Consider the following 15,001-nt stretch of genomic DNA (forward strand, 5'->3'; position numbering starts at 1 on the left):
TGAATTCGAATTTTTCAGATTATGGAGACAGTTGCTAGGTTAAATGGTTTGGGGCAAGTATAGAAGGCAAACCAGATGAGCAAATCCTGGTACCTCTGACTGTACACAACTGTATCAATAGTATGAGGAAATCGGATTAAAGGAAAGGTACACGTTGGGTAATTGTCAAAGACCAGTCTTCTCACTTAGTATACCCCAACATAAGCATAAAGTAACAAGCCTGTGAAAAGTTTAAGCTAAATTGCTCATCGAAGTTGTGAGAAAGTGATGAGAGAAAAAAACACCCATGGTGGACGAATTTGTGTGCTTTCAGATAGGAATAAAATACTTCTGGCTTGAAGTCTTTTATTATCTTAGTGAGAAATTACCTCTTTCTCAAAATCTATGCTACTTCAGAGGGAGCCGTTACTCACAATGTTTTATACTATCAACAGCTCTCCAATGCTCGTTAGCAAGCCAGTTTTTAAGTTACTGTTCGTTTTGAGTAATTACCAAACTTGTACCTTCCCTATAAGCAGATACTGAGTTGTGGCTATAAAGTATAGTCATTATTCAAATCTAATTTGCAAAAAGCTTATTTTTTGCCTTTTTCTCTCATCTACATTGACACTTTTGTTTGCCAGTGGAGACCACAGAGTCCCAACTTTACAGTGCCTGACATAATTATAAATGGTGATACAAAGCAATTTTCATTTGTAATTACTATACTTGTATTTTTATAAATCACAATATATATTTTTGTATAACTACTTGGGCTTATAGTTAAATGTATCTGTACAACTTGAAAGATTTATGAAACATTAAATATTTAATTTCGTTTTTTAAAGCAGTTGAAGGTTTAATTGATACATGACTCAGTTGGTGTCAATTTAGAACCTACATATGCACGTCGTCAATTGAGGCAGGCGTCCTTTCGAAAGAGCTCAAAAAGGAGATGGTGTTGATGGCGCCTTGATGAGGTCAATGCATAAGGGTTGTAACTTTGTAGTAAGATTATACATATATTTCTTATACCTAAGTAAAATTATTCTTACTATTATTCATGGTTGATTAAAACACTGCAATAACAGCTATAAATAGCGGCGGCTAAAAGCTGAAATGTACAGTTTACAAAATGAGTCTTTAAAAGTATTACATTTATGACAAGAGAAATAATGATATATCAAATATATAAACACACAGGCAACACATCTGTGACAAGAACACATTCAAAAGAGCACAAAAACGTTTTGATTAGATTAAAAGTCAACCATCGTCGCTCATGATCCAAAAAGCCTCGCCACATATTGATAACGTTAGACTAATGTGGTTTAACCTCTTTAAAGACACGAGACACGTTTGGTAATTGTCAAAGACCAGTCTTCCCACTTGCTGTATCTCAACATATGCATAAAATATCAAACCTGTGAAAATTTGAGCTCAATTGGTCGTCAAAGTTTTGAGATAGTAATGAAAGAAAAAACAATCTTGTCACACGTACGAAGTTGTAAGCGCTGAGATGGTTTATTTCGAGACCTCAAATTCTAAGTCTGAGGTCTCAAAAATCAAATTTGTGGAAAATTACTTCTTTCTCGAAAACTATGTCACTTCAGAGGGAGTCGTTTGGTTTTATGCTAATAATTATTTTGAGTAATTACCAAAAGTGTCCACTGCCTTTAATTTAATTGCCCTGTGCCTCTTAAAATCCTGGGATCAATCCCAGCTCAGTACCCAATAAAGATGTTAAACAGATAGTACTGCTGAGCAAATAATTATGCAAAGTTTACAACACCGAAGATTTTTTTCCTTCAACTTCATTAAAATTTACCTAGTTATTTCCCATTCACAGTGGGCCTATCATTTTATAAAGTAGGATGAGTTTTGGTGAACAAAGGGAAATTTATTTGTTAGATAATTACCAAATAATAAATTTTAGTACAAGCAAATTCCTGTGTAACAAACTTGTCCCTCATCAGCTGAAATTTTATTCCAACAAGTTTATTTGACAAAATGGCAGAAACTTTTTTTAGTTCCCCCAATATCAGTACTTTCGCTTCAATTTTTCTTGACCACATTCACTGCATGGAATTTATGATCACAATAAATATATTATGAATAGCTGAACAACAGATCTGCTGTTTTACTGTGTTTTGTTTGTATGTGTTATAAATCTGCTTAAAGGGAAGGTACACGTTTGGGAATTGTCAAGGACCAGTCTTCTCACTTGGTGTATCCCATCATAAGCATAAAATAACAAGCCTGTGAAAATTTGGGCTCAATCGGTCACCGAAGTTGCGAGAAAATGATGAAAGAAAAAACACCCTTGTCGGACGAATTTGTGTGCTTTCAGATAGGAATTAAAAGACTTTTATTATTTTAGTGAGAAATTACCTCTTTTTACAAAACTACGTTACTTTAGAGGGATCAGTCGTTTCCCACAATGTTTTATACTATCAACAGCTCTCCAATGCTCATTACCAAGTCAGTTTTTAAGTTTAAATTTGTTTTGAGTAATTACCAAACGTGTACCTTCCCTTTAAAGCATGGGCAACATTGTTAACAACCATCAACAAAAGTATTGGGACTTTATATGACCGAATAAAATAAAAGTTGAAGCCATTAAACTTTTTCTTTTCAATGTTTTTACAAACAGAGAAATCTAAAACTCGTTTCAGGCAAAAAAAAAAGTTTTCTGACCATCGTGATATTTGATATTATGTTTCAACCGCTTAATCTTAGCCAATTAATGTTGTGCATAACTTTTAGAATTACAATATATTTTGGTAGTTTTAAAAAATTCTCATTAATTTATAAAATTGATAGTTTTCAAAGGGCATGGAACTTACCATACAAAAAAACTCAGCAAAAAATGAATAGGTGAAAAGTAAAGAAATTAGAAGAAGTTGTACTTTTATTTTTGTACATTTTTAGCTGCTTATTTATTTGCCCCCCACTGCTTTTGGACCAGCACGCCCACCCCCACGGTCCCGAGCTCGAGCAGAAACAAATGAGATCGAGGTACTTCTCGAAGCCTTGTGTGTGGGGAGGAGGATGACAGTGTTGATGAATTTAAAGATGGCGGCCTCCGTGTGATCCGCGTGCGTTCACAACGTGGTACTTCTTCAAATCAGTTTCTACAAAGTTTACACCCAGGTTTTTGAGGTAAAACATGATTAAAATAATTGATTACATACTACAGATTGGGATATTGTTTTTTCCCTTTAATTGGAGAGTTTGTTCAGATTCCAGGCAAATTAGATTAGAATTATATGCGGCGAACTGTGTTGTGTTGAAATCGGGTCGCACTACTACTTACTAGCTACAGTACTCACGACAACAATTTTTAAATGCATTTTAACAGAATATTTGAACATAAGTCAACCATTAAATATATGCAAAAGAGCCATTAGCACACAAATCATTTTCAAACTGTTGAAAAAATTGTATTTTTAATTGTAAAAAAGGTGTTTTTTTACCCAAATTTAGTAACCAAAGGTTATATCCGCCATGTTGTCTTTCGACGCACTTGGACGATTCTATTATACGGCAGGGGTGATACAATATGCAAGATGATTATTTACTTTTTTGAAATGTATTTCATGGAGTTTAAAACAATATTATATTTAAGTTTCCCCTAACTTCGAATTCCAGAGTGGCGGCTTAGTTACTTACAAGAAAGAAAAAAGGGTCCTACTAAAAGCCGACAACTCGCCGACAACGCCGACAACAAGTCCAGAGCGCCGACAACTCGCCGCCAACAAGTTTTAATTACCTCGAAAATTGCCAATATACCATAGATGTATACTATATTAGAACTATGTGTTCTGTAATATAAACATAAATTTAATGGACAAACTTCACGAAAAGTGTGAATTTTTAACCAGAAAAAAAACTGAACGTTCACGGAAAACGGTCAGATGCCATCTTGGCTTAAAATCGTGTTCGGACCAGTCCATTATGATGCGGGTGAGTCAGACTTAGCAATAGAGGGCGGGCGTCATGCACTGTGCACACTGCAGTGAAGGTCTTCACATGAAGCCCGCCCTCTGTTGTTGACAAGTGCTAAATCTACCCGTATCATAATGGTCTGGTCCAAACACGGTTTTTAAGCCAAGATGGCGTCCGACCGCTTTTCGTGCAAGTGAAGTTTTTTTCTGGTTAAAAATTCACACTTTTTGTGAAGTTTTTCCATTAACTTTATGTTTATATTACAGAACACATATAGTTCTAATACATCTATGGTTTATTGGCCATTTTTGAGGTAATTAAAACTTGTTGGCGGCGAGTTGTCGGCGCTCTGGACTTGTTGTCGGCGTTGTCGGCGAGTTATCGGCTTTTAGTAGGACCGAGAAAAAATCAGCAGCTAAAACCAAAATGAAAAAATAAAACTCGCCCCTCAGAAATTACCTCGCCCCCTGCGGTGTAATAGAATCTTCCAAGTACGTCAAAAGACAACATGGCGGATATTTCCGTTTGTTACTAAATTCGGGTTAAAAAAACACCTTTTTTACAGTTAAAAAAATACAATTTTTCAACAGTTTGAAAGTGATTTAGATGCATACACGTATGACTCTTGCGCACATATTTAACTGTTGAATTTCCTTCAAATGCTCTGTTAAAGTGTATTTAAAAATTGTTGTTGTGAGTTGTCGTGAGGGGTCGTGAGTGTTGGTATTAAGTGCGACCGCTATCGCAACTATAATTGATGAGGCATTGATGGCGATTTGAGGAAAGTTGTTCCAGCTGTTTATGCTCCGCACTGAAAATGACATCTGCCTCGTCTTAGATTTGCAGTGGGGCTTCCTTATTTTGAGCCTGTGTCCCCTTGTTCTGGATTCTTCAATGATTTTAAACATGTCATTCTTCTCTATAGCCTCAAATCCATGCATAATTTTGTATATTTGAAGAAGATCAGCCCCCTGTTTGCCAATGCCTTACTGTAATTTAATTTAATATTTTAAAATCATTTTCTAGTTTCACAATGGAAGAGGAAGACTTCCCTCGTGGCCGAGGCAACCAGAAGAAAGTGACATTCCTGGAAACGAAATCCATCAAAAGAAAACATGAAGATGCTTTGTTCAAGGTAAAACGCATTGATCATCTTTTTGGAATTGCGCTATATAAGAGCTGGTTTTATTATTATTATTTAAGGAACACCAACAGGAATTTAGTGAGAAACAAATACAAGAGTTCCGTTATGATTCATGCACAAGTCTTTATTTCTTTTTTTATATATTGTTATAAACCACAAAGGAAACTGACTGGGTAAATGATTGAATAATTTGTGGTTGAACAAAGACAATTTTACCAAAGCAGGATTTGAACCAGCAACCTCCAGTTTAACAAGCTTTTTTTATTACAAAGTCAATAATTTTGTTTGACAAAATTGTAATGAATTTGTATGTGCCCTGTTATCTGCTCTTTTTAAAAGTCTCAGTTATTGTACGTAATACTTAGGCCGAGTAAAAAAAACATGTTTCACGTCCGGGTTTTTCAAAAAAAGGAGGAAGAGGGGCTTTTTATTTTTTATTTCAAGATGGCCGCCATTCTTTGTTAAAATGTCAAATATCCGTTTTTTTTTTCTACTGCTGAAATACACAAAACATAAATGAAATAATTTAGTCGAGGCATTCAGACAAGACATTCAGATTGTTTTTGCTGAGATCATTTAATATAACCCTATTTAAAAAAAAATGTGCATAAAAAAATAAAATAAAAAATAAAATAAAAAAGGAGGCGGCCTGTAAAAAGGAAGTGGGCGGGGACGCGAAACATGTTTTTGTTTTTACTTGACCTTATTGATTTAGTTTGGCTCATCCTACATGTAATTATGGCTTGAGAATTAAACTTGAGGATCACTTCAAGGAATACATTGCCAAAACCACGCAATTTCGAGGCATAATTGTGTAGATCATTGTATTCTACTTTTACGACATCTTTCTACCCATATGCATTTTACAACAAACGGTTACAGAATGCTTTTCATAGACCAACTCAACCGACCCAAGGAAATGTGTTCTTTTAAGATCACTGACATGGCCAGACTTAAACTGGGCTGATCATTATGTGCGTATACAAAATAAATTATCTCAGACTTTGTATAAAATAAAAACATTAACGGAAAAGTCTGAGATGCCACAGTTGACAATGCTAGACAAAACCTGAGACTATTAGAACTCACTCCACAATAGTAAAGTTAATAACAAGAAGTTCCATGATCCACTATGAGCTAAAGTATAGTAGTCCCGCCTGATTGTCTACCTTCCACCCAGATAGAAGTTAAAAAGCAGGACAGTATTTTTTCAGGACTGAGAAGTCTCCCGAAAAATCTACTCCGTTGAGTAGAAGACAAGTTCTCAAAAGAACATGATCTACCTGGCAAGTAGATACACACACGGTGTTACCGCAAAGCAAATATATACTGACAATACATTACCTCACCAAGCGATTTCCTCAAACCCTTACTTTCATTTACAAATTGTTAATCTTAAGGATGACAGTGAGACAAGCAACTTGGAAAAGAGGAGGCGTGAGTCGAAGGTGACTATCATTGAAGAGGACAAGGATGATGATGAAGATGAATCACCACTCAAGATGTTCGAGTATGATGAGGGTGATGAGAATATTGAAGAAGGAGCAGAGGGAGTAATTGAAGATGGTCTTCTGAGCACATCGGAAATAGTTCCAAAGTTCTCCAAACTCAGAAGAACGGTTTGTTACTTTAATTTTATTTAGACAGTACTTTCATACAAAAGACTCTAAAATCCTACAATATATAAAGCTTTAAAGACACTGGACACTATTAGTAATTCTCAAAGATCAGTCTTCTCACTTAGTGTATCTCAACATATGCATAATAACAATAATAATAATAATAATAAAATAACAAACCTGTGAAAACTTGAGCTCAATCGGTCGTAGAGGTTGCGGGATAATAATGAAAGAAAAAACGCCTTAGTCGCACAAGTTGTGTGCTTTCAGATGGTTGATTTCGAGACCTCAAATTCTAAATCTGAGGTCTCAAAGTCAAATTCGTAGAAAATTACTTCTTTCTCGAAAAACTACGTCACTTCAGAGGGAGCCATTTCTCACAATGTTGGATACCATCAACGGCTCCCCATTACGCGTTACCAAGTAATGCTAATAATTATTTTGAGTAATTACCAATAGTGTCCACTGCCTTTAAAGGTCATGAGTGAATTTTGTTTTGAGCCCATCAAAAAACAGTACACAAGAGCATAAGCAGAGCAAGGGTATGGGGCTGTATTTACGCTGGTATTACATGAAGGTAAAAATGATAAACATTCCTCTGCGTTGTGCCATCGGGAAAAGTGGTATAACAAAAACAATTGTTTGCATGCTGTGACGGGGTCTATGGGTTTTGTACACTCTCTTGGCCATTTGGCCTCTCGTGTGTACAAAATACCATGGACCACGTCACAGCGTGCAACATGGTATAGTGTAATCAGAAGTATGGGCTTCTGGCAAAAAAGCTGACAGACAAGTGAAACAATGTGTAACTGGAAACTCTTAAAGCATACAGCCGTCGATTTCACCAGCCGTCGATTTTCCTAACTTAGGATTAATCTTAGGACTTAGGACGAGTTCACTTCTGTTTCTGAAGACGTTAGGACGCATTGAACTTATCTTAAGTTCGGACAGGTTACTTGTCCTAACTCCAAATAGGATTAATCCTAGCGTTTTGTGAAACCGGACACTGGTCACTTACAAAAGGAAACGCAAACCCTGAATGAATTAATCAAGTGTTTGCTTCTTATTTGCAGACGATATCCGAAGGTTTGTTGGTGCTGGGAGCAATTAAAGAGCTGCATGAATATGAGATAGTGGTGAATCTACCTAGTATGATGACGGGGTACGTTCAGATCACTGATATCTCAGCGTCTTATACCAAACTACTGGAGAAACTCGGAGATGCTCAGATGGAGAGAATGGATGAGGTTCAGGTAAAAACAAAAATTATTTTCAGTAAAATTTTGTGTTAATGTAATGCAGATTACCGAGGGTGTTGTGGCCGAGCGGATAAGAGCACCGAACTCGAGCTCTGGTGCTGCTGTTGAGGAGAGTGTGGGTTTGAATCCCGGTCGAAACACTTGTGTCCTGGAGCAAGACACTAAACTATAATTGCTTCTCTTCCACCCAGGGGTGAATGGGTACCTGTGAGGGCAGAGATGGTTCTTGTAATCGACTTAGCCGAGTAGCGCATTATGTTGCACAGACTGTATACTCCCAAAGGAGCTGAGATGGTTTAAGGAATGATTTAAGGCCCAGTGACCAGGGGTAATAACGTTGTTAGCGCTTTTCGCTTGGTCGGTCTCTGAGCATTTTGCATCCTTTGGAAAAAAAGCTTTATCAATGTTATGTATTTGGTTTGCGGTAACACCATGTGTGTATCTACATGCCAGATAGAGTTTGTTCTTTAGAGAACTGTCTCTCTTTATTCTACTACTGCGGAATATATTTATCGGATGTTCGGGAGACTTCTCAGTTCTGAAAAGAACTGTCCTATTTTTTAACTACTACCCGGGCGAATGGTAGTTGTAGTCCCAGCCAATTTTCTATACCTTCCTCTCAGGTAGTAGTTAAAAAGCAGGACAGTTCTTTTCAAAACTGAGAAGTCTCCCGAACATCCGATAAATCTACGCCGCGGTAGTAGAATAGAGACAGACAGTTCTCTAAACACAAACAAACAAACTCTACCTGGCATGTAGATACACACATGGTGTTACCACAAACCAAATATATATTTATAAATGTTGTTTTTATTATTATTGTGATAATAAAAAGTATTGTTGTTTTGTTCTCACCCTCCAGGGAATACCAAATCTGCAGGATCTTTATTCCATTGGCGAGCTTGTCCTGTGTAAGGTCAAATCGGCAGGGACAACCAAGTCTGGACGTCAGCACATACAATTAACCCTTGACCCACAGGCTATTAATTCTCAACTCAGTCCCAGCATGCTCCAGAGTGGAATGGTAAGAGCTTTCATAATTCTGGATTCAAATATAAAAAAAAAAAAAAACCAAAACCCAGTTTTGTATCTTAAAAGTAAATTTACCAGTTGCATGGAATGATTTCACTTGCCAATTTTGGCTCAGTGACTCATTTGTTTTCCCTTTTTTTAATTTTTTTTTTACAGTCAATGATGTAATGATGAACTTACCTTGACCTTTTCCTTAATCATAGACCTACTTGAATAAAATGGTAAATGGTATAGATGCATTGATTATTAAAGATACTGGACACCTCTGGTAATTGTCAAAGACCAGCCGTCTCACTAGGTGTATCTCAACATATGAATAAAATAACAAACCTGTGAAAATTTTAGCTCAAAACAACCTTGTCACACGAAGTTGTGTGCTTTCAGATGCTTGATTTTGAGACCTCAGGGGTCTCAAAATCAAATTCATGGAAAATTACTTCTTACCCGAAAACTTTGGTAATTCAGGGAGTCGTTTCTCACAATGTTTTATACTATCAACAGCTCCCCATTACTCGTTACCAAGTAAGATTGTATGCTAATAATTATTTTGAGTAACTACCAATAGTGTCCACTGCCTTCATGATTATAGTTTCATTTCGCAGACTGGCATAACTTATGGAATGATATTCAATCGTTGAATGGTAGGAGCGTTGAAGTATATCTACGAATGAACCATGCATTACAGTTAGTAATATTTCAAGTTTTATAAAGCACTTTAAACTATCCTGTGTATAGCATTAAGTCTCACTTTTGTTTTGTTTGTCGCCTTTTGTATTTTTCAGACTGTTGTTGGAAGCATATCCAGCAAAGAAGACCACGGTTATGTAATAGAGACCGGTGTAGCTGGCGTTCATGGCTTCCTTAACAACAGCGATGCAGAGTGGTACATGAAGAATAGTAAACAAGGTATGACAATCTTGCCTGGATTTCCCAAGACAATCATTTATTTTAAAAGATTGATTTGAAGTCTCCTACAATGACTAGAGCAGGCTAGTCAAAACATTGAGACAAAATTAAGAACTCACTCTGAATCAGTTAAGATAATAAGGAGAAGTTCCCTCGATCCACTAAAGCAAAAGTAGTAATAGTAATAATAATAATAATAATAATAATAATAATAATAATAATAATAATAATAATAATAATAATAATAATAATAATAATAATAATAATAATAATAATAATAATCGAGAAGTACCAGGACCTGGCCAGGGAACTTCGTAAGATTTGGCAGGTAAAGGTAAAAGTAGTCCCCGTGGTGGTTGGAGCACTTGGCACCATTCCCAAAGCACTGGGGAAACATCTAGATGAAATAGGGACAAATGTGAGGGTAGATCTATTACAGAAGGCAGCGCTTTTGGGAACAGCGAGGATCCTGAGAAAGACCCTTGAGATCTAAGGCTACGGGACGTAGCCCGGCTCGAGGAGTTACCGGCACAAAGGAAAATGAGATCTTTCTTTTGCATGCTGTGATAAAATGAAATAATAATAATAATAATAATAATAATAATAATAATAATAATAATAATAATAATATTAATAATAATAATAATAATAATAATAATAATAATAATAATAATAATAATAATAATAATAATAATAATAATAATAATAATAATAATAATAATATTCGGTTTTTATATAGCGCTTTATACACCATGTCTTAAAGCGCTTCCAACATTAGTACCCTGATCAATGGGCCTTTTCATTCCTTAAACCATCTCAGCTCCCTGGGGAGTATACAGCCAATGCTGCCAAATATGTAGCGCACTAAGCTAAATCAATTACAAGAACCATCTCTGCCCTCACAGGTGGAGAGAAGCAGTTGTAGTAAAGTGTCTTGCTCAGGGACACAAGTGTCACGACCGGGATTCGATCGGGATTCGAACTCACATAACCAACACAAACACTAGAGTTTGAGTTCGGTGCTCTTATCCGCTCGGCCACGACACCCAACGTCAAGGCCAAACTGCAAACCGAGTATACATTGATTTGAATTCATTCATACATTCAAGAGTTTGTCATTTTGAAGGCATAATACATGATTTGTAGAGCTGACAAAATAGTCGCAGACAGTGTTCACGTTTGTTGTGATCAACCATATACATAAACAACAAAAGACCTGTGAACATTTGTGCTCAATCCGTTTTGTGTGCCGAGAGAAAATAGTGAAAAACCATTAATTTAATATGTAAACACATTGTTCTTAATTTTGGTTTAATACATGTTTGTAAAAACCAAATTCAGCTGTTGCTTTTTTATACATTTTTCAGATACAGTTTTTATTATGACTGCATTTCAGAGTGAAATATTTCAAAGATTTTTATTTTATTTTCTAGTTTTAACTTCATAGTCGGTATGCCATTTAGACTAAAACTAAACAAGGATAACAAATCTCTAAGATACTTGGCACTCATTGGAAATGGTGCTGATACCCCTGCTGTCAAATGGCATCCAAGAGTTTCCAATTTAATTGTTGGACAATAATTCCCTTTTTAACCTGTTTTTGAACCATTTTTATCCCTTTGCTTTTCGAGTATGATATTTTTGTATTACTATTGTAATATTCATTTGAATTACCATAGGAACAATTTTGTTTCCAGAGCAACCGCTGTTTGTCTCCAAGCCAATCAAATGCCAGATAAAGGAAGTGAAGTCCAATGGGAGATCTCTGGTACTCTCCACCAACCCAGCTGCTTTTTCTAGAGCAAAGATCAGGAAGCAAGATAGGGCCCCAAAGCTGCCAGTAAAGCGTCACTTCTCTTCACTGCTACCAGGCGCCATAGTTAACGCTACGGTAACAAAGGTAAGATGTTACCCAATGATCATCATCCCATTTGAACTTCAAAGCTCTGGCTACGACTGTTGCTAAGTGTGATGCTAAGGCAGTCTGACACTTCAAACAGGGAATCAATGTGTGGTGAAGAGGTTTTCAACTAGTGGTTTAAACCCAACGAGGCCTGGTTCTTGATAATTTTACCAAGACGAAGTCGAGGTAAATTACAAAGAACCAGGCCTTGGCAGGTTTGAACCACTAGTTGAAAACCGATTCAACACACTTTGATTCCCATTCACAAATACCTTTTTGGTCAAAAACATCATCACTTTTTGGTCAGAAAGTAAAATAAATGCAAACATTATAATTGTTCAAGGATTGCTTTCAACACAACACCCCTCCAGCTATGAAATGGTAAAGCCCTTCGCCGTAAACAACTCCTGATAAGGGAATGCTGTGTGCGTCGCGCGTATCGCAATAGGAATAGCGAAACTGTGTGAGGTATGTATGAATGTATGATTACGCAGAATTCTAGCCATTGCCTTAGCTCTAGCCAATAATACGGACCTGGCCTTAGTCTTAAACTGCTCTTTAAGACCTTTAGTACACTTATATATATTCCACTATTCAAAGCCAGATTGGATGATATTGAACAGTCACAGAAGAGGAGGGTTGATACATTTATTTTTTTTTTGTATTCATTGATATAGGTTATCGAAGAAAACATCAAGGTCAGCTTCTTGAATTCTTTTACTGGCTGCATCGATCAGTTCCACTTAAAAGACAGCAGTGCCGGTACGAGTTTATACAAAGAGAAACAAATGGTAAGGATCATGACACTGTCTTGAAATAATTACATATGAATGGATGAAACAATATATAAAACCCAAGTAGATCCTTTCAATTTGGACACGTGAAGCTGTTGGTCCCATGCGTTGTGATGCACGTAAAAGATCCAAGTTTACCGCTTAGAGAAAGCATGCGCCATAGCTCCTTCTATTAAACCCTTGTAAGGTGCTACATAATTAGGTCTCCGAATTTCATAACTTCAATAACCTATCTTTCTGGATAAATGTATACAAACTAAAGTGCCTTGAGTACCTTGTTGGTAGCTACCTTTGCTGTCATGGCTGTGTAAGACATCATTATTATTGTTATTATTATTATTATTATTATTATTATTATTATTATTATTATTATTATTATTATTATTATTATTATTATTATTATTATTATTATTATTATTATTATTATTATTATTATTATTATTATTATTATTATTATTATTATTATTATTATTATTATTATTATTATTATTATCCTTGTCATTTGATTGGTGTATTGTTGGTCACATGGCATTCATTAATTATACAAACTACATGGTCTAAGGAAATGTGGTATTACAGGGCACCCAATTGTAGCCTTGTCTTACTTTACGGATGTGAAGCATGGGCAATTAACATCTGGGGCCAATTTCATAGGGCTGCTTAAGCAGAAAATTTGCTTAAGCACGAAAATAGCACACTTATTTTAAACATGTTACTGGCCAAAATGTCATGCCATATACATTGCTTGTGACTGGTATTTAGCTGTTGTTTACTTAGCATAACAATTGAGTGGAGTCTTGGCCGGTAATCTGATTTTACTAAGCAAGGATTTTTTTGCTGAAGCAAAATTTTGTGCTTAAGCAGCTCTATGAAATTGGGCCCTGTTCTAAACAAAACAACTTGATGGTTGCAACACCAGAATGCTACTCCAGGTGTTGGTGCTTGGGAGGGAAATACACATATCAAATTCTGCTCTGTATCTTGGGTTCCACAAAAAGGCTTAGTGCAAAATCTGCGCAAAAAAGGTCGAGTTTGCTGATACATGTACGTGCCAGATATATGACTTCAGTATTATTCACTTTGCGATATCACCATGAGTATAAAACTATATACGTTGATGTGTATATTGGTTCTATGAGAATTTGTTCTTGCTGTTTATTCTACTGTTGCAGGGAAGATTTTAGCATTCGGTAGTATCATTATAAAAGTTATTCATATTCATATTCATGTTCATATCATTATTATAAAAAAGAAAATGCTTGGAAAATCTATTTGGCTTCAACTTGTACATGTATTAGTGCTTTTTCTTTGCCACTCTTCAAGTCCATCATCAACTCGTAATTCAAATGTTTGGCCAGGGTTGGGCGCATCACTCGTTTGCTGCCATCACATCTTCTTGGCAGCACTGCTCCTAGTTATGAGACATTTATTTGCCAAACTGATCCCATTAAATCTATTGTTTGTTTTGTTTCTTTTTTTCATTCATGACTTTTCTTTGTACTCTGGTCCTTTCAGGTGAAAGCGTGTATCATATTCAGTTGTCCAAACAGTAAGTCTCTTGGCCTCAGCTTGATGCTCCAGCACGTTGACCCCGTCAATCAGACGCAATCACAGCTCCAGGATTTAAAGATTGGTGAAATCATCAAGCACTCAACGATCTTAAGAATTGATAAGAGGCTTGGCATGTTAGTTCAGCTACATGAAGAGTCCAGAGGGTTCGTTTATGTGAGTAGTTATTTGATGTTTCGGTGAAAAAAGAAAAGTGGCTTGAGCGGGATATGAACCTGTGACCTGTTGATTACTTTGCAAGCGCTCTACCATCAGAACTTTTTAGCCCATTGTTGGTATTACAATTTTTTGTTGAGAGCGCCAGTTATAAGCCAAACACAGGTATTGTCAAATTACGGAGACAACCAACATTAGGGCTAGATAAACTCAGTGTGTAGACCACCGGTAGTCAATCTAGAGGTCACAGGTCATGCAGGTTCCAATCCCTTTGTGGTATGTTTCCTATGTTCGACCCATGCCCACTTCATTTGAAATGTGCATAGGCAGTTCTCACTGTGGTTTATTGCTTGATATAGAATGTAAAATATAAAAATAAAATATGTAAAATGCATAAAATGTGCAAGAAATTTAGGTGCAGTTGACTTCATTTAAATGTTCATTGTTAAAGGCAGTGGACACTATTGGTAATTACTCAAAATAATTATTGGCATAAAACCTTTCTTGGTGACGAGTAATGGGGAGAGGTTGATGATATAAACCATTGTGAGAAACGGCTCCCTCTGAAGTGCCATAGTTTTCGAGAAAGAAGTAATTTTCCACGAATTTGATTTCAAGACCTCAGATTTAGAACTTGAGGTCTCGAAATCAACCATCTAAACGTACACAACTTCGTGTGACAAGGGTGTTTT

The 15,001-nt window shown here is 36.2% G+C and overlaps 1 protein-coding gene across 1 annotated transcript in view; it reads left to right on the top strand.

Moving 5' to 3' along the window:
- Nucleotides 1–3,061: 3,061 nt before the first annotated feature.
- LOC117294827 (protein RRP5 homolog) overlaps nucleotides 3,062–15,001 on the top strand; it is a 43,857-nt gene continuing 31,917 nt past the window's right edge. The window contains exons 1-9 of the mRNA XM_033777363.1: nucleotides 3,062–3,141; nucleotides 4,954–5,062; nucleotides 6,472–6,690; nucleotides 7,764–7,943; nucleotides 8,812–8,973; nucleotides 9,764–9,887; nucleotides 11,585–11,787; nucleotides 12,468–12,581; nucleotides 14,100–14,309. Of these exons, the coding sequence (XP_033633254.1) occupies nucleotides 4,961–5,062; nucleotides 6,472–6,690; nucleotides 7,764–7,943; nucleotides 8,812–8,973; nucleotides 9,764–9,887; nucleotides 11,585–11,787; nucleotides 12,468–12,581; nucleotides 14,100–14,309 (1,314 nt within the window). The 5' untranslated portion in view covers nucleotides 3,062–3,141; nucleotides 4,954–4,960. The remainder of the gene's footprint in view (nucleotides 3,142–4,953; nucleotides 5,063–6,471; nucleotides 6,691–7,763; nucleotides 7,944–8,811; nucleotides 8,974–9,763; nucleotides 9,888–11,584; nucleotides 11,788–12,467; nucleotides 12,582–14,099; nucleotides 14,310–15,001) is intronic.

Source organism: Asterias rubens, chromosome 9 (assembly GCF_902459465.1).
Source record: "Asterias rubens chromosome 9, eAstRub1.3, whole genome shotgun sequence".
NCBI classification, from domain to species: Eukaryota; Metazoa; Echinodermata; class Asteroidea; order Forcipulatida; family Asteriidae; genus Asterias; species Asterias rubens.